Below are 19,656 nucleotides of genomic sequence, written 5' to 3'. Positions count from 1 at the left end.
TCCACAAAACAATGGCTCCATGAACACTTCAAAACTCCTCTTCCTTTACTATCAACCTTGGGTTTGGAGTTGTAAAATGTCCAATTGTGTGATAATTTCTTTAAAACTCTCATTAGCTTGGCTTTGGATGGATCCCCTGCCTAATGAGTGCCTCAAAAACCAATCCATAGATACATAGAAAATAGGTGAAGGGGTAGGCCATTCGGCCCTTTGAGCCAGCACTGCCATTTAATGTGATCATGCCTGATCATCCACAATCAGTACCCCGTTCCTGCCTTCTCCCCATATCCCTTGATGCCGCTAGCCCTAAGAGCTCTATCTAACTCTTTTGAATGCATCCAGTGAATCGGCCTTCACTGCCTTCTGAGGCAGAAAATTCCACAAGTTCATAACTCTCTGGGTGAAAACGTTTTTCCTTATCCCAATTCTAAATGTCCTACACCTTATTCTTAAACTGTGGCCCCTGGTTCTGGACTCCCCCAACATCGGGAACATGTTGCCTGCATCTGGCGTGTCCAATTCCTTAATAATTTTATATGTTTCTTTAAGAATCCCTCTCATCCTTCTAAATTCCAGTGAATACAAGTCCAGTCGTTCCATTCTTTCATCATATGTCAGTCCCGCCATCCCTGGAATTATCCTTGTGAACCTACGCTGCACTCCCTCAATAGAAAGTATATCCTTCCTCAAATTAGGAGACCAAAACTGCACACAATACTCCAGGTGTCGTCTCACCATGACCCTGTACAACTGCAGATGGACCTCTTTGCTCCTATACTCAAATCCTCTCGCAATGAAGGCCAACATGCCATTAGCTTTCCTCGCTGCCTGCTGTGCCTGCATACTTACTTTCAGTGATTGATGTACAAGCATACCCAGGTCTTGTTGCACTTCCCCTTTTCCTAATCTGACACCATATAACCATATAACAATTACAGCACGGACACAGGCCATCTCGGCCCTTGTAGTCCGTGCCGAACACTTACTCTCACCAAGTTCCATCTACCTGCACTCAGACCATAACCCTCCATTCCTTTCCCGTCCATATACCTATCCAATTTATTTTTAAATGATAAAATCGAACCTGCCTCCACCACTTCCACTGGAAGCTCATTCCACACAGCTACCACTCTGAGTAAAGAAGTTCCCCCTCATGTTACCCCTAAACATCTGTCCCTTAATTCTCAAATCATGTCCTCTTGTTTGAATCTTCCCTACTCTCAATGGAAAAAGCTTATCCACGTCAACTCTGTCTATCCCTCTCATAATTTTAAAGACCTCTATCAAGTCCCACCTTAACCTTCTGCGCTCCAAAGAATTAAGACCTAACTTGTTCAACCTTTCTCTGTAACTTAGGTGCTGAAACCCAGGCAGCATTCTAGTAAATCTCCTCTGTACTCTCTCTATTTTGTTGACATCTTTCCTATAATTTGGCGACCAAAATTGTACATACTCCAGAATTGGCCTCACCAATGCCTTGTACAATTTTAACATTACATCCCAACTTCTATACTCAATGCTCTGATTTATAAAGGCTAGCATACCAAAAGCTTTCTTTACCACCCTATCTACATGAGATTCCACCTACAGGGAACTATGCACAGTTATTCCTTGATCCCTCTGTTCAACTGCATTCCTCAATTTGCTACCCTTTACCATGTATGTCCTATTTTGATTTGTCCTGCCAAGATGTTGCACCTCACACTTATCAGCATTAAACTCCATCTGCCATCTTTCAGCCCATACTTCCAAATGGCCTAAATCTCTCTGTAGACTTTGAAAATCTACTTAATTATCCACAACACCACCTATCTTAGTATCATCTGCATACTTACTAATCCAATTTACCTCACCATCATCCAAACAACAGTGGACCCAACCCTGAAGCACCCCACTAGTCACCAGCCTCCAACCTGACAAACAGCACTGGCATCTCCCATTCAGCCACTGTTGGATCCATCTTGCTACTCCACCATTAATACCCAACACCATTCAGATAATAACCTGCCTTCTTGTACTTGCCACCTCACATTTATCCACATTGTACTGCATCTGTCATGCATCTGCCCACTCACTCAACTATCCAAGTCACCCTGCATCTTCATAGCATCCTCTTCACAGTTCACACTGCCATCCAGCTTTGTGTCATCTGCAAATTTGCTAATGTTACTTTTAATTCCGTCATCTAAATCATTAATATATATTGTAAATAGCTATGGTCCCAGCACCGAGCCTTGCGGCACCCCACTAGTCACTACCTGCCATTCTGAAAGGGCCCCTTTTATTCCTACTCTTTGTTTCCTGTCAGCCAACCATTTTTCTAACCATGTCAATACCCTTCCCCCAATACCATGTGCTCTAATTTTGCCTGCTAATCTCCTATGTGGGACCTTATCATAGACTTTCTGAAAGTCCAGATACACTACATCCACTGGCTCTCCCTTATCCATTTTACTTGTCACATCCTCAAAAAGGATCCAAACATCCAAACTCTTCCCCGACATTTCTTTCTGACCCAAAACCCTGATGGATACCTCAGCATCCATTCCCGACCAATCCCCCTGACTCTTTATATCCTGCATCCTAAAGTGAACCCTGGCAACAATTGCATTATTTCTTTGCCATCTGCTCTGTCAATGGATGCAACAAACGACGAATCCATCGCGTGGCCCGTCTTTCACACCGTAGGCTGCAACACTTCAATCTTCAACCGCGCTTTCCCAATACATTTAAACGTTGAGTTGGAAAAATTAAAGCGGTGATTCTGAGAAGTGAAGCGAAAAAGTGGTGAAACGAACATGCCAGAAACATACAAAAAGAAAGCATATTTACTCCTGCAACGCCTAAGCAGTTTCATCGGAATCTACGAAATATGCTGAACAGGTGCAACAAAGCAAACCAGCATTTCCATGAGAATTCGTGCCCTTTTCCCTGGATTGGGAGACCACTCAAAGCGGTAAGTGGAAAGGAACTGTAGATGTTGGTTTATACCGAAGATAGACACAAAGTGCTGGAGTAACTCAGCGGGTTAGGCAGCATCTCTGGAGAAAAAGGATAGGTGATGTTTCGGGGTCGAGACCCTTCTTCAGTCTCCAGAGAGATGCTGACTGACGATATCTTCAGAGAGAAGGTGAGCTGGGTTTAGACCCACGTGAGACAGAATAGCTGTACGCCATTTCTATGTGTAGGAAGGTACTGCAGATGCTGGTTTAATCCGAAGATAGACACAAAAAGCTAGAGTAGCTCAGCAGGACAGGCAGCATTTCTGGAGAGGAGAGGAATGGGTGACGTTTAGGGTCGAGACCCCCTAGTCTGAAGAAGGGTCTCGACCCGAAACATCACCCATTCCTTCTCTCCAGAGATGCTGCCTGTCCCGCTGAGTTACTCCAGCTTTTTGTGTCTCTTCTTCAGTATTACGCGTTGTTGCAATAGAAATCCTGCTCAGGACGAGAGGAACTGTAGGTTTGGATAATTGTCTATGTACTATATTTGGCCGAGGAACCAATGGTGTGAAGTTAACATCCGCGGCATTATAACTGAACGCCTCCAAATTAGAATCCAGACGCTGTTAATTTCAGGAAAAAAAATATTGTCCGAATATAATATGGATCCAGGGATATCTAATCTAGGATAACTCTATTAAATATATTGTCATAGGCACCAGTAGGGTGAAGTCCATTTGCAATGATAAATATAACTTGCATGTAAATGTACCCCGAAGTTATTTGTTTAGTCCCGGGCGGGTGGATCGGTTGTAATTTATTTAGCGAATGCAAAGTCCTTTAGCCAAGCAGTTGCCTCTTGATCTGCTGTATGAAGGGTGACTAGTCCTCCTTTGAGTCTTTGTTGAGCGCATGCTTCAATGATGTGTTGCATTGTTTGCTGCTCTCCACAAGCACGCCGTGGGGTTGGACTGCTGCCCCATTTGTGAAGGCTGGACAAGCAGGGGCCATGTCCAGTCCTGAATCTATTCAGCGTCGTCCACTGCTTCTTTGGGAGGTACACAAAATTGCTGGGGAAACTCAGCGGGTGCAGCAGCATCTATGGAGCGAAGGAAATAGGCGACGTTTCGGGCCGAACCCCTTCTTCAGACTGATGGGGGGTGGGGAAAGAAAGAAGGAAAGGGGGAGTAGGAGGAGGAGCACGAGGGCGGGCGGATGGGAGGGTGGGAGGAGACAGCAAGAGGGTTAAGGACAGTAAGAGTGGTGCTTCCTTGGGAGATTGGATGTTTCCTGTTCAAATGTCGGTTGCATGATTCTGCAACGCCCTCAGACTCGCATTATCTTTAGGGGCTGGGAAGTGGGCGCCTGTTCAGGTGATCAGGAGAGGCATGGTGGGTGTGACTATCTGATGACTATTGGGAGCTGCGGGTTATAACCAAAAATCATATAAGGACTTCTGTGATCTTTGGTTGTAACATGTACCAGCCATGGTTTGGCCGGATGAAGGCGGCTGCGGCGCGGTTGGTGCTGAGGAGCGGGTTCGGGTTCGGGTCCGGGTTCAGGCGCCACGGATCCGGGATGGCCGCCCGCGTGTGGTTGGAGCCCGGCTACAAGTGCCTGAGCGACGAGCCGGTGCGGGTGCGGGTGGGCGGTTTGTCGCCGCTACAACCGGTCACCATGAGGGCCGGCCTGAGCGACGAGAAGGGCGAGACTTTCGGCTCGGCGGCTTTCTACCGGGCGGACGAACGGGGCGAGCTGGACCTGAACCGCTCGCCATCCCTGGGCGGCCACTACACCGGCACCGAGCCCATGGGGCTCTTCTGGTCGCTCACCCCCGTCAAACCTTTCAGTCGGCTGGTGAAGAGGGACGTGGCCGGATCGCCGCTGCGGGTCCACATCGAGGTGTTTGACGGGCACGACGGCGACGCCCAGGAGCGGCCCCTGGCCTCCTGTGTCAATGAGCGGTGGTTCATGAAGGAAGGGGTGACCAGGATCCCGGTCAGAGAGGGCAGGGTCCGCGGGGTGCTCTTCGTCCCACCCGGTAAGACATCCCACGAAGTAGACAGTAAAACAATCATTCATATTATAAGTAACCAAATGTACTGTATTTCTTTTATAAAATACTCATTTTGCTTTAACGCTTCAAAAAGTTTTATTGATTGTTTCTTCATTCCCGCGTCACCTAAGCCTCTACTGGCATTTGGTGCTTGCAACCATCTATTCCGATTAGCTGAATAGGGTGATTTCACGAAAGGTCACTGGAGCGTAAATCCCCACGCACGTGACCGAAAATTTTAACTGAGGGACAAGCGTCACTTCCGGTACATGTTAGTGGATGGGAAAACACGCACTTTCACACCCGTTAACAACATCGAAAACGGCCCGGTTTTGAGCTGCAATTAAGTGAGCCGGTTGGGGTGACCGTGAGGAACAGCTACCTAGATTTACAGTCCAAAAAAAAGATAGAAACTTAGGTAAATTCAAGAGTGAACTGAAGGTGTCAAAACAGCGGAAGTTGACAGCGGCCATTTTTCGTGGAGATTTAAAGATCCGAAATATCGGGAATTATCGCGTTTGCTCGCAGCATTTAATCAAAAGTGGCATTATTGACTGTTATCTTTATTCATTTGTTAGATGAAAAGTATTAACAGTTAGAAATCCGTCAGTTTCGCTGTTGTTGCCCCTTCAGTTCACTCTTGTATTTACCTTCGTTTTTCTTTCTCTTTGGAACTCTAAAGTAAGATAGCTGTGTCTCACGGTCACCCCGACTTGCACACTTATTTACAGCGCAAAAACTAACCATTTTAGCGGTTCCCTATTTTACTGACGGATTTCTAACTCAAAGCCATCGTTTGTTTTGAGAACGAAAAAGCGGCTATGGTTCCAAATTTGAGGCTTTTAGAAATTAACACAATATTAACAGGGTGCAGCGTTTAAAAAATCTGTTCCGTTTTTATTTCGCATTTTTCATTGATGCTCCTTTATTCGTTCTTCCAAATTGCAAACAGTATCGTAACCTGAATCCCGAAAAGCCTTAGAAGGGCAATCGGGGAGGAAAAATCATTCGTTTGGTGCCGTCGTGTCTTTCGAAAACCGACTCAATTTGATTAAATCCAAGTTACAATTTGATTTTAATGTTGTTTTATACATAAACAATACACGTTTATTGCACCCGTTTAATGATTGTGGCAAGGAGTTTCATTTTGGGGTCAGCCTTGACTGACTAGGATTAACTAGAATGAAAATTGGTTGATGAGAGGTGTAAGTGGCAAAAGCCAGATAAAGGGGTATCAGATCAGAGGAGGAGTGAAATGTAAAGCTGAGGGATGGGGCTGAAAGGGAAGGGGTGAGGGGAAAGAGATGAGGAAAGCATGATGGGGGATTTGAGGATGGGTAATAAATACAAAGGAGGGCACAATTTGTAGGAAAGAACTGCAGATGCTGGTTTAATTAGAAGATAGGCACAAAATGCTGGAGTAACTCAGCAGGACAGACAGCACCACTGGATAGAATGAATATGTGACGTTTCGGGTCGAGACCCTTCTTCAGACCCGAAACGTCGCCCATTCCTTCTCCAGAGATGCGGCATTTTGTGTCTACAAAGGAGGGCAAAACACGGTGATTGGGAGGGAGCGGTAGGGGTGGTGAGAGAAATGGGAGTGCACCAGGGTGGGCATAGAGGGCACATGAAAGAAAGAGGGGGTAGTGGAATGTTTACTTGAAGTTATAGAATTCGATGTTCAGACTATTTGCTTGCAAGTTACCCGTGGAATATGACGTGTTGTGCTTCTAGTTTGCGTGTGGCCTCACTATGATAATGGAGGAGGCCCAGGACAGAAAGGTCAGTCTGGGAATTGGAAGAGGCGTTAAAATGGTTTGCAACTGGGCGATCCGGGAGGACTTGGCTGACAGAGCACAAGGGTTCATCCATATTGGCGCTATATTTGTCGCTGATGTAAAGACAAGGTTTGAAGTGCACATAAACCTCTGCCTCGCCTGGAAGGGCTGCTCGGGTCCCTGGAAGAAAGTGAGAGAGGAGATGTAGGTGTCACATTTCCCGTGGTTACAGGGGTAAGTACCTGGGAGGGGGTGGGTTGGGTAAGAAGTTGTGGAGGAAATGGCCTCTACATAAAATGAAAAGGGGCAGGGATGGGAAGGTGTAATTGGTGGTGGGATCACTTAGAAGATCCCACTGAAGATGGACACAAAGTGCTGGAGCAACTCAGTGGGTTTGGGAGTATCCCTGGAGGAAAGGAACAGGTGACGTTTCGGGTTGGAACGTTTCTTCAGCAGTCTGAAGATGGGTTCCGGCCCAAAACGTCACGTTCATTTTCTCCGGGGATGATGCCTGTCCCGCTGAGTTGCTCCAGCCCTTTGTTAATGTCCACTTATCACTTGGCAGGCTTTGTCCCAACCCTCACCTCGCTTTTCCACCTTTCTCCCCTCTCCTCCGGTCAGTCTGAAGAAGGGGCCTGACCAAAAAATGTCACTTGTCCATTCCCTCCGCAGATAACCCATTGAGTTCCTCCAGCACTTTGTTTTGCTCTAGATTCCAGTATCTACAGTCGTTTGTCTCCATTATGTTAATCTAGTTGCAGCTGAAGAGAATGTTAATATTCCATATCTTTGATCTGCCACTTTTAACATTTCCGTTTTGCGTCATTGAGCACTTTACAAAGGATGTAGTTTTCTTTATACGATACCACTAATTGCATTGTTTATACAAGATCCCGCGCAGATAACATTCCTTTAAAAGTCATGACAAACATTAATTTATAAAATGTTACTAATCAAGGAAATAGCTCTTTGAATATTGATATCTTGCAATGTTATTAGCCTTTTGCTAATAAAGTGAATGAACGCCACATTTGATCTTGTGTGGTGCTGTTAATTAAAAAATCCAAGACTTTTGTTGCAACTTCCTTGTCTGCGACTATAAAATATTTACATCTAATGTAGATTCCAGGTTTTAGCAGATTTCTAATTTAGACAGAGCTGTCTATGAATATTACTGCTCATCTAGAACCTATGAAGTTTTATGTTAAGCTACCTCCTGAATATATGCCCCAAATAATGCTTTTTCTTTGACGAAAAGATGCGGATTCACATGTTATTCTTTATCGTCAGTATCTATGGTGATTATCGTCCAACCTAGCAATACATTTTATTTTTTTAAACTTTAGTAATCCTTTTGTAATGTTAATAGTTATAAAAAAATTGAGCCTATACAGATGCTCGCCGACTTATATATTGGTTACGTTCCAAGGACCTTTGCACAAGTCGGATGTTGCGTAAATGGGAAACAGAAGTGCTACCGCGCACACGTTAATTTACTAATTGACGCGGAGACAAAATGGGCATCAATGGGCTTAAAGCATGCGTAATGTAAGTTTATGTAAGGCGCCTCTTACGCAAGTCGGGAGGGGTGCCTGTATCTTTTACCTTTTCGTGGTGCTGGTATGTCGCACCTGTGCGAAAAGAAAAGCACTGCCTACAACGATCTAAGCTCCACAAGATAATTCTAGAGATTCAACGTCACCTTCAAGAAGTTCCTGCACACCTCAGTTTTAAACAACAGCCCCCTTATCTTGTAATGGCATCCCTTGTTTGAATTCTCTCACCAGTGAAAACATCTGACTCTTGGGATCTTGCAGATCTATGAACTACTCATGTTAGGACAACACTCTTATCCCAGTAATTAGTCGACTGAATCTCTTTGGACTCCCTCCAATGCTCATACATCCTTTCTTAAATATTGTGTGCAGCACTCTAGGTATCACGTTACCAATTGTACAATTCTAACAATATTACCCCATTTCGCAATTCTAGTCCCCATGTAACAAAGGCTAATATGTCATTAGCCATCCTGTCTGCCATCTTTTTATCGTTAAGGGAAGAGATAAAGACTTTGCCTTCCATCACAGTGAGGATATGTTGGAGAATCGCTGTGATGGATGTTTATGTAAACTGTGTTGAGTGTGGGTCTTGGATTGTGTTTGTAATGTAAAAAAACTGTAGAAATTGAATTTCATTCAAACCCAGGTTTGAATGACAATAAATAGCATTCTATTCTATTCTATTCTATTCATTCAAATGATCCTTGTGTGCTACACTTGTTTGTAATTTATTTCCATGTAATTGGCCATTTAATTTCTTTTTATGGATCCTTCTTAGATGATGAATGTTTATGCAAAGTTCCCTAACGTGGCTTTCCAGTTGTCAGGGTGGTGTAGTAGGCGTTTGGCACACTGGCCTGCACTAGTCAAGATAGCAAGTACAGGAGTTGGAACATCATGTTACTCCAGTACATGATGTTGTTAAGCTGCACTTGGAAAGTGTGTGCAGTTCAGATTGCCACACTGTCCAAGCTATTTTGTTATTCCTATTACTTTATTAAATACAGTCTATCAAAGTTTGTCTCATTTACATACAGCATGGAAACAGACCCATCGGCCTACTGAGTCCACACTGACATTTGATCAACCGTTCACACTAGTTATCCCACTCCACACTAGGGGCAATTTCAGCTGCAGGTTACTGGAGATGATTTTCTGGAGTTATAGATGACGAGTTCACCAAGACTCACTGGTACAGATGTTGCTCTGCTGCTGTGTGTGAGCTGTGTAGATGGGGTGAATTGAAGATAGGAGTGAGGGAGGATATTTCTGTGGAATGCCAGATGAGCTCTTGATCTAGTGTTCAAGAAGGAACTGCAGATGCTGGAAGATCGAAGGTACACAAAATTGCTGGAGAAACTCAGCGGGTGCAGCAGCATCTATGGAGCGAAGGAAATAGGCGACGTTTCGGGCCGAAACCCTTCTTCAGACTCCAAGAAGGAACTGCAGATGCTGGAAGATCGAAGGTACACAAAATTGCTGGAGAAACTCAGCGGGTGCAGCGGCATCTATGGAGCGAAGGAAATAGGCGACGTTTCGGGCCGAAACCCTTCTTCAAACTGACTGTCTGAAGAAGGGTTTCGGCCCGAAACGTCGCCTATTTCCTTCGCTCCATAGATGCTGCTGCACCCGCTGAGTTTCTCCAGCAATTTTGTGTACCTTCTGAGCTCTTGATCTATCTGGGCCTCATGGTGAGGTATGGAGTGGTGACTTCAAAGGTATTTTAAAGAATATCCATGCTCAATTCATGAGGATTATTCACGCAGGGACAGTAATGTGAGGTTATATGCATTAATCGAGAGATTGAAATTCTGATGAATTACTGCACAGTGCACAGTAAGGCCACAACTACCCACTGACCTGGCCCAAGCATGGAGGTGGCCAATTCAACTATTCCATCAGTTGTATACTCATTTAATTCAGCTGGAATGAGACAAATTCCTTTTGATGGTTGACAGGCAAAGTTGCCATTTCTGATCTGCAGAATGCACTTTTAGCGCTCGGATCTTCCCTGGAAGGACCCCTTTCGGTTACGTTTTTAGGCTAGCTTGGTAGTTTGTTATATTCCTGTACTCAAATGAAGCAGGCGTATGATAACAATCCCGTGCCACTCAGCATCCCAGAGGAGTGGCTGAATGATCTCTTCAAGCAGTGAAAGACCTGGATAGAGTGGATGTGGAGGGGATGTTTCTACTAGTGGGAGAGTCCAGGACCAGAGGCCATAGCCTCAGAATAAAAGGATGCACCTTTGGAAAGGAAATGAGGAACATCTTTATTCAGACGGTAGTGAATCTGTGGAATTCATTGCCACAGACAGATGTGGATGCCAAGTCAATGGGTATTTTTAAGGTGGAGATTGACTGAATCTTAATTAGTACAAGTGTTGAGGGTTTTGAGGAGAAGGCAGGAGAATGGGGATGAGGGGGAAAAATAGATCAGACGTGATTAAATGGTGGAGTAGATTTGATAGGCCGAATGGCCTAATTCTGCTCCTATAACGTGTGAACTTAAATGAGAAACAACAGTTACGGGAGAAAAGGTCCTGGCTGTCCATGAATCATGGTCCAGGCATTGTCTCTTGATTGTGCATGACTATACTTCTTTACAGGGTATTCTTCATCCAGAGGCCACTGGCTGTGGAGGATGGTTCCACTAATGGAGTCTAGGAGTTGGTATGTTAATTAGCCATTGTAAATAGTGTGTAGCTGAGTGGTAGATTCTGATGATAAAGTTGATAGGAATATGGGGAATTATCCACAAGATAATTCTAGAGATTCAACGTCACCTTCAAGAAGTTCCTGCACACCTCAGTTTTAAACAACAGCCACCTTATCTTGTAATGGCATCCCTTGTTTGAATTCTCTCACCAGGGAAAACATCTGACTCTTGGGATCTTGGATGATTCAACTTGCAGATCTATGTTAGGACAACACTCTTATCCCAGTAATTAGTCGACTGAATCTCTTTGGACTCCCTCCAAGGCTCATACATCCTTTCTTATTATGTGCAGCACTCTATGTATCTCTTTACCAATTCTAACAATATTACCCCATTTCGCAATTCTAGTCCCCATGTAACAAAGGCTAATATGTCATTAGCCATCCTGTTTGCCATCTTTTTGTCGTTCATTCAAATGATCCTTGTGTGCTACACTTGTTTGTAATTTATTTCCATGTAATTGGCCATTTAATTTATTTTAATGGATCCTTCTTAGATGATGAATGTTTATGCAAAATTCCCTAACGTGGCTTTTACATTTCATATGTAATTTTTGCGCCTCATGTGAGCTGTTATGTTGTCTGTTTATGATGTCTTGTTTATTCTTCTGTACAGCACTTTGGTCAACATTGGTTGTTTTAAAGTGCTTAACAAATAAAGTTGGATTGGATTGGATTGGATTCCAGTTGTCAGGGTGGTGAAGAAGGTGTATGGCACACTGGCCTTCACTAGTCAAGATAGCGAGTACAGGAGTTGGAACATCATGTTACTCCAGTACATGATGTTGTTAAACTGCACTTGGAAAGTGTGTGCAGTTCAGATTGCCACACTGTCCAAGCTATTTTGTTATTCCTATTACTTTATTAAATACAGTCCATCAAAGCTTGTCTCATTTACATACAGCATGGAAACAGACCCATCGGCCTACTGAGTCCACACTGACATTTGATCAACTGTTCACACTAGTTATCCCACTCCTCACTAGGGGCAATTTCAGCTGCAGGTTACTGGAGATGATTTTCTGGAGTTATAGATGACGAGTTCACCAAGACTCACTGGTACAGATATTGCTCTGCTGCTGTGTGTGAGCTGTGTAGATGGGGTGAATTGAAGATGGGAGTGAGGGAGGATATTTCTGTGGAATGCCAGATGAACTCTTGATCTATCTCGGCCTCTGATGGTGGGGCCATGGAGTGGTGACCAAAGGTATTTTAAAGAATATCCATGCTCAATTCATGAGAATTATTCACGCAATGACAGTAATGTGAGGTTATATGCATTAATCTATGTTTAATTTATGTTTAATGTGTGTTTATTGTATGTTTTGTTTTTATTGGTTCTGTGTATGACTGCAGGCAACATAATTTCGTTCAGACCGAAAGGTCTGAATGACAATAAAGGAATCTAATTCTAATTGTAATCAACAGATTGAAATTCTGATGAATTACTGCACAGTGCATCAGGGTTGTAAGGCCACAACTACCCACTGACCTGGCCCAACCATGGAGGTGGCCAATTCAACTATTCCATCAGTTGTATACTCATTTAATTCAGCTGGAATGAGACAAATTCCTTTTGATGGTTGACAGGCAAAGTTGCCATTTCTGATCTGCAGAATGCACTTTTAGTGCTCGGATCTTCCCTGGAAGGACCCCTTTCAGATACGTTTTTAGGCTAGCTTGGTAGTTTGTTATATTCCTGTACTCAAATGAAGCAGGCGTATGATAACAACCCCGTGCCACTCAGCATCCCAGGGGAGGGGCTGAATGATCTCTTCAAGCAGTGAAAGACCTGGATAGAGTGGATGTGGAGGGGATGTTTCTACTATTGGGAGAGTCCAGGACCAGAGGCCATAACCTCAGAATAAAAGGATGCACCTTTGGAAAGGAAATGAGGAACATCTTTATTCAGACGGTAGTGAATCTGTGGAATTCATTGCCACAGACAGATGTGGATGCCAAGTCAATGGATATTTTTAAGGTGGAGATCGACTGAATCTTAATTAGTACAAGTGTTGAGGGTTATGAGGAGAAGGCAGGAGAATGGGGATGAGGGGGAAAAATAGATCAGACGTGATTAAATGGTGGAGTAGATTTGATAGGCCGAATGACCTAATTCTGCTCCTATAACGTGTGAACTTAAATAAGCAACAACAGTTAAGGGACAAAAGGTCCTGGCTGTCCATGAATATATGGACGGGAAAGGAATGGAGGGTTATGGTCTGAGCGCAGGTATATGGGACTAGGGGAGAATACGTGTTCGGCACGGACTAGACAGGTCGAGATGGCCTGTTTCCGTGCTGTAATTGTTATATGGTTATATGGTCCAGGCATTGTCTCTTGATTGTGCATGACTATACTTCTTTACAGGGTATTCTTCATCTAGGGGCCACTGGCTGTGGAGGATGTTTCCACTAATGGAGTCTAGGAGTTGGTACGTTAATTGGCCATTGTAAATAGTGTGTAGCTGAGTGGTAGATTCTGGGGATAAAGTTGATAGGAATATGGGGAAATATAAATGGGGTTGGTGAAAATGAATATTAATGGTCAATTGACTGAGACCTTTTTTCCATGATTTATCTTTCTATGAATGTGATTTTGTTTTCACAAAGAGATTAAATATAGTCATAAAAGCTGCAGAGAGAGTGAAATGGAGAAAAAGCAGGAACATGGTACTTAACGTGGATATTAACCATGATACTTTGAATGGCAGGACAGAATTCAAGGGCCAAACATTCTGTTCCTGTTCTTTGGTTTCTATAATTAACACGTCTTTTTTGCTGTGAGAGAATTGACAGTATGCATTTGACCCATCAAAGCTGTTAGGAAACCAGGGAGATTATAATATGAGTACAAAATATTCCCCTATATAAATAAATCCTTATCCATTCTGTTAGATCCCATACTGTAGTTAATGTGTTGCCTATTCCAAATGTATGCTGTATTGAACCAAATATCACATTAGACTGTTTCAATATGTACGGTATAACTATAATGCAGTTGCTAGGCTATTGTTATCCATAATTAAATTGTGCTGCCTCTTTTGCTAAGGTAACAGTTTTCATCTTTGGTGTTTCCACCACAATTGGAAACCTGATATGTGCATCTGTGTTCTTACAACATGCAAGACTTGCTTCCACTTCAGTTTTGCCATTCAGTTGAATCCTACTGATTTTTCTTCCTATCCACCTTCTTCCTCATATTCTCCAAAAGCTTTTGTGCGTAAAACTCTTGTTGGTCTCTGCCTTGAATATATGTATGCCTAAACACCCAGTGTAAAAGATCCCAGATATTTACATCCCCATGGCGAAGATGTTTCTCTTCATCTCAATCATAAATGGCTGACCGCTGTGATAGTACACCCTCATTTAATGCTTTCACTCTGTGGAGATATGTATATTTTATTTAGAACACTCCTCATGTTTTAAATATAGATCATACTGCCTCAATTTCTCTTCCTAGGCCAACCCACTCATCTTTTAAATCTTGATGTACCTCCATCCTTCTGTGGGTGTATGGATTAAAGTCCTATACAATTACAACACAAATTACTCTTGTAATTAAAAACTGTGGCTTCCTAACTGTTTAATGTATGCAGTTTTAAACTTCTGATTCTCTTGCTCTTTGGGCTCTGCCTCATTGGCCTCAGGGTTCATGTCTCCTTGTTGTTCTTCCTCTGACTGTGGCTGCTCTTTGGTTTGCCAGTGGCCAATCAATCTACCTACCTGCATATCTTTGTGATGTGGATGGAAACCAGAGAACGCAGAGGAAAACACCACAGACACAGGGAGAACGTGCAAGTTCCTAGCAGATAGGAATTGATCCCAGGACTCTGGTACTTTGAGGCAGAAGCTCTGCTAGTGCACCAATGTGTCACCCAAGACGGGAACTTCTGTGCAGGCGTCAGTGGTATGTCCATTAAGGGACAGCCTTTAGTTAAACAGTAAGCAAAGCATTTTCAGGAATTTATTATTTCATTGATTGCAGTTAAATGGAAGTATTTTCTTATTTCACAGTTTAACAAGAGATTACAGAGTACAAATAGAATATTAACAGATGGGCCTGAGCTACATGGAGAGGTTGGGCAGCCTAGGACTTTATTCCTCTTTGCGCAAGAGGCTGAGGGGTGATCCTATTGCGTTGTATAAAATCATGAGGGGAATAGATAGGGTGAATGTACAGAATATTTTACCCAGAGTAAGGGAATCAAGAACCTGAGAACATAGATTTAAGGTGAGAGGGGAAAGATTTAATATGAACCAGAGGCAACATTTTCATACTAAGGATGGTGGGTATATGGAATGAGCTGCCAGAAGAGGTAGCTGAACCAGGAACTATAAACAACATTTAAGGCATTTGGACAGGCTCATGGAAAGGAAAGGTTTAGAGGGCTCTCGGCCAAACGTGGGCAGGTGTGACTAGCGTAGATGGTGGCATCTTGGACGGCATAGGCAGCCTGTTTCTGTGCTGTATAACTCTATGATTCTGAGAAAGTCATGTAACTAAACAACTGAAAGATTTAACTCATTTTAGTTTTAAGTTGTAGGCCACAATTATAGGCGGCAGTTACCAACTTTCATTGGGATGCAGGTTTCATCTTTCTCTGGAATTAATTTGCCTTGGGCATGTTAATCAGTAGCCATTCTTAATGTGCCGAGAGGATGCTCAATAAGATGTTCCCACATTGTGTCTGTCTTATCCATAGGGGTAGACTCATTCAATTGACAATGCAATTGTCACAATGACTTTTAGCATTTCACAATGATTAGCAATCACAATGACATTTTTGCATTGGTAAATTAAACTATTATAGTACTGCCCCAACCTCCACTATCTCGCATTATAGTTCTACAACAGGGAGTCATTTGGTACCTGTAAGCAGAAGAAAAAATGCAGGATAAGCAAAGGACACTTAAAATTTCAAACTTGTTTTCCCCATCTCAGTTTGGAGCCACAAAACGTCAATCGTTGAGGCAACATGGGCAGTCCAAGTTGTCACAGTAGAAATCTGGCCAAGTTGCTGTTGCTGCCAGTTATGGGTGGATGTATCATCAAGAGATGGTATTCCATTGGTATTCCAGATATTCAGAACTATTTAATTGGCTATTTCACAGTGAAACATATGTTTTGTTTCGTTACATGACTTTATTCCTTGGAGCGTAGGAGGATGAGGGATAATCTTATGGAGGTGTATAAGATCATGAGAGGAATAGATAGGGTAAATGCAGAATCTTTTACCCAGAGTAGGGGAATTAAAAAAAACAGAGGAGGCAGGTTTAAGGCGGGGTGGCAGAGGGAAGATTTAATAGGAACCTGACCGGGCAACTTTTTTTACACAAAGGGTGGTAGGTATATGGAACAAGCTGCAGAAGAAAGTTGAGCCAGGTACTATCACGATTAAAAAACATTAGGACAAGTGCATGGATAGGATACGTTTGAGGTATATATATGGGCCAAACGCAACTCGGGTAGTGGGACTAGTATAGTCGGGGCAAGTTGGGCCGAAGGACCTGTTTCCACTCTATTACGCTATGGCTGGGGATAATAGGCCGTTCCATTGCTGTATGTGACAAAGCACTTGCACAAACAGTGGCATTGATTCGTTGCAAATAAAATGCAGCGATTTGCTGACACAATGAATGTGAGAGACACATTGTGATTGCATTGTAGTACCTGCGTTTTTTTTGTGTGGAAAAAATGGATTTTGGAACTTTAAAAAAACAAATCAGCGCTGCTTGTGCTCCGTCTGCTTCCGCAGCGAGAGGTGCTGCATGAAGCAGAGGGTGTAGTGGATCTGCAACAGGTCGCAGAGCTTGGACCAGAAGTGTCCGGTCAGCGGGCCGGAGAGGAGGCCGAGCCCGGGGTCCAGGCGAGCCAGCGGCAGGTCCAGGAGCTTCAGCGCCACGAAGCCGGAGCAGGAGGCGACGGCGAGCAGCAGGTGCCGCCGAGACACGGCGTCGCCCAGGCAACGCTGAGCCGCCAGACCGGCCACCACGGCGGCCGCGACGTGTAGGCCCAGCGCCAGCTCGAAGCCGCGGCGGTGGGTCAGCGCCAGGCCGTAGCTGGCGAGCGAGGCCGCCTCGACGGGCAGCGCTCCGGGGAAGCGGCTCCTGCCTCCTCCTCCGCCGGCCTCCTCCAGCAGGTAGGACACCCAGACCGGCACCCAGGCGAAGATGGGCAGCGTCAGCCACTGGTCGAGCACGGCCGCCCGCTGGGCCTGCGAGGCGATCCGCGCCCACTGCACCGGCCCGTAGGCCAGCACCATCCAGGCGAACGCGTCCTTGTGGTAGCCGCCGCCCCCGGGCACCTTCTGCCGCAGCCACAGCGCCCCGAGAACCACGTAGCCCAGGTTGACCAGCGAGTTGGCCGGCATGGCCAGCAATGGCGGCAGCCAGGACCGCGGCCGCTCGGCGTAGTGTTCGTAGCCCAGCTCGGTCCACACGCCGTCCATCAGGCCGCTGCACGTCACCGCCATGCACACGCCGAACAGCAGCACGACGTGCAGGAAGGCGCTCCCCTCCGGCGCACACATCCTCCGGCTCTCTCCTCTCCTCTCCTCTCCTCTCCTGTACAAAGATTATAGAGGAGCTCCTGTCCTCGCCTCTCCTCTCGCTTCCTTCAGCTGGACCTGCGGTCAGCTCCAAAGATCAGCTCGGTGTTGCCAGTTGGTTGCCAGTCAGTCCCTCCTCCCCCTTCTCATTATCCTCCCCCTTCACTTCCTCCTTCTCCCTTCCATTCCTCCTCCCCTGTCTCCCCCTCTTCCCCCTCCTCCCGTCTCCTCCTCTCCTCTCCTCTCCTCTCCTCTCCTCTCCTCTCCTCTCCTCTCCTCTCCTCTCCTCTCCTCTCCTCTCCTCTCCTCTCCTCTCCTCTCCTCTCCTCTCCTCTCCTCTCCTCTCCTCTCCTCTCCTATCTTCCTCCGCCTCCTCTCTTCCTTTTCACTTCCTTCTCTCTTCCTCTTCTTCTCTCTTCCTCTTCCTCCCTCCTCTTCTCTTCCTCCTCTGTTCCTCCTCCTCTCTTACTCCTCTCTTCCTCTACAGTAGAGAGCAATGTTACAAAATGTTGAGATTTTTTAAATCAAGTCTGTAATTTATCCCATCAGATAAAGCATAAAAAGAAGTTTAATTTGACACCTAATTCACTTTCATATCTTCAGTATTAAAAAGGTTATGGCCATTTTCATACTCGGAAATTAGCCTCTTGTTCCCTATTGCTTTTCCATTGACTTAACTCAAAAGCTGTGATCGAGGACAGTCAAAAGCCCATAACTCTCTTAAAAAATAAGAGAACTGAAAGAAATTTTCAGTTATTATAGATTGAAGCATTCTGAACAAATATGAAACAATCTTACTTAGATGACTTGAAATGAAAGCATATAATTAGTTACCTAATTGTAGCTAATTACAAAATTCAATTACTCGATTTAAACATCTATCAATTTCTTAAGAATAGACTAACATTTTTAAATAGCCTAAGTGTCCAAATAACATTCACACAAGAATTCACAATGTAACATAATTTAAAAATCTAATTGTCATGGATTTATAGGCCAAATGGAAGGAATTTAATGTTTAATACCTGTAAATTAATGGCCAATTAAATCATCTTGAGAGTGGGTTTTTCTGGAACGCGATCATTTGGAACGTTGCGGTTGCGATGAATTTAAACCCCATATTGGCAGGAAAAATACTGCCGGTTCGTATGGGGGGAAAAAAGGCATCTTAAGGAGCACTTTTATACATAAAATAAACGGCTTTCCTTTACCTGTCCAGTACGTGAAATCCGTCCCCATTGACGGCTTTAGAAGCTGATTTTTAAATTACTCCAGCGCTAAACTAGTCGGGCTAATTAAAAATAAAAATAAATAAATAAATAAAAAATACACAGAACGGCCGTCGGAACAATTCTTCAGCAAAAGCTTGCACTCCAACAAAATATAATCCAGGACGTAGGAGAAAACCGCGTTTTAACACACCCCCCCCCCCCCCCCCTCAAGGGCGTCAAAATCGCGCACACAGCCAGTGGCAGAACTGCAGCCCCGCTGAAGGCAAGTATTGTAACATACCTCCTCTTCCTCCCTCTCTTCCTCCCTCCCTCTCTTCTTCTTCTTCTTCTTCCTCCTCTTCATCCTCAACTCCTCTTCATCCTCGCCCTCCTCTTCCTCCTCCCCTTCCCCCCCTCTTCCTCCTCCCCCTCCTCCCCCTCTTCCTCCTCCCCCTCCTCCCTCCCCCTCCTCCCTTCCCCTCCTCCCTCCCCCTCCTCCCTCCCCCCTCCTCTCTCCCCCCTCCTCTCTCCCCCCTCCTCTCTCACCCCTCCTCTCTCCCCCTCCTCTCTCCCCCTCCTCTCTCCCTCCTCCTCTCTCCCCCCTCCTCTCTCCCCCTCCTCTCTCCCCCTCCTCTCTCTCCCCCCTCCCCCCTCCTCCTTCCCTCATCCCCCCTATTCCCCCCTTTCCTCTCTTCCCCCCTTTCCTCTCTTCCCCCCTTTCCTCTCTTCCCCCCTTTCCTCTCTTCCCCCCTTTCCTCTCTTCCCCCCTTTCCTCTCTTCCCCCCTTTCCTCTCTTCCCCCCTTTCCTCTCTTCCTCCTCCCTCCCTTCACCTCTCTTCC

General features: G+C 44.9%; 2 protein-coding genes across 2 annotated transcripts; one reads left to right on the top strand and one right to left on the bottom strand.

Moving 5' to 3' along the window:
• Positions 1–4,468: 4,468 nt before the first annotated feature.
• On the top strand, positions 4,469–5,180 carry LOC116977303 (acyl-coenzyme A thioesterase 3-like). Its single transcript, XM_033027800.1, has one exon. The coding sequence runs from the start codon at positions 4,521–4,523 to the stop codon at positions 5,178–5,180; it is 660 nt and encodes a 219-aa protein (XP_032883691.1). The 5' UTR covers positions 4,469–4,520.
• Positions 5,181–15,006: 9,826 nt separating this feature from the next.
• Positions 15,007–17,806, bottom strand: tmem187 (transmembrane protein 187). The gene has a single exon (XM_033026858.1). The coding sequence runs from the start codon at positions 17,585–17,587 to the stop codon at positions 16,781–16,783; it is 807 nt and encodes a 268-aa protein (XP_032882749.1). The 5' UTR covers positions 17,588–17,806; the 3' UTR covers positions 15,007–16,780.
• Positions 17,807–19,656: the final 1,850 nt, after the last annotated feature.

The sequence above is a fragment of the Amblyraja radiata genome, chromosome 9, assembly GCF_010909765.2.
Source record: "Amblyraja radiata isolate CabotCenter1 chromosome 9, sAmbRad1.1.pri, whole genome shotgun sequence".
NCBI classification, from domain to species: Eukaryota; Metazoa; Chordata; class Chondrichthyes; order Rajiformes; family Rajidae; genus Amblyraja; species Amblyraja radiata.
The sequence above is the reverse complement of the archived record's forward strand: the minus strand, read 5'-3'. Positions and strand labels throughout refer to the sequence as shown.

Coding starts and splice junctions, on each gene's coding strand:
- tmem187 (XM_033026858.1), bottom strand. CDS start 17,587: ATGTGTGCGCCGGAGGGGAGCGCCTTCCTGCACGTCGTGCTGCTGTTC.
- LOC116977303 (XM_033027800.1), top strand. CDS start 4,521: ATGGCCGCCCGCGTGTGGTTGGAGCCCGGCTACAAGTGCCTGAGCGAC.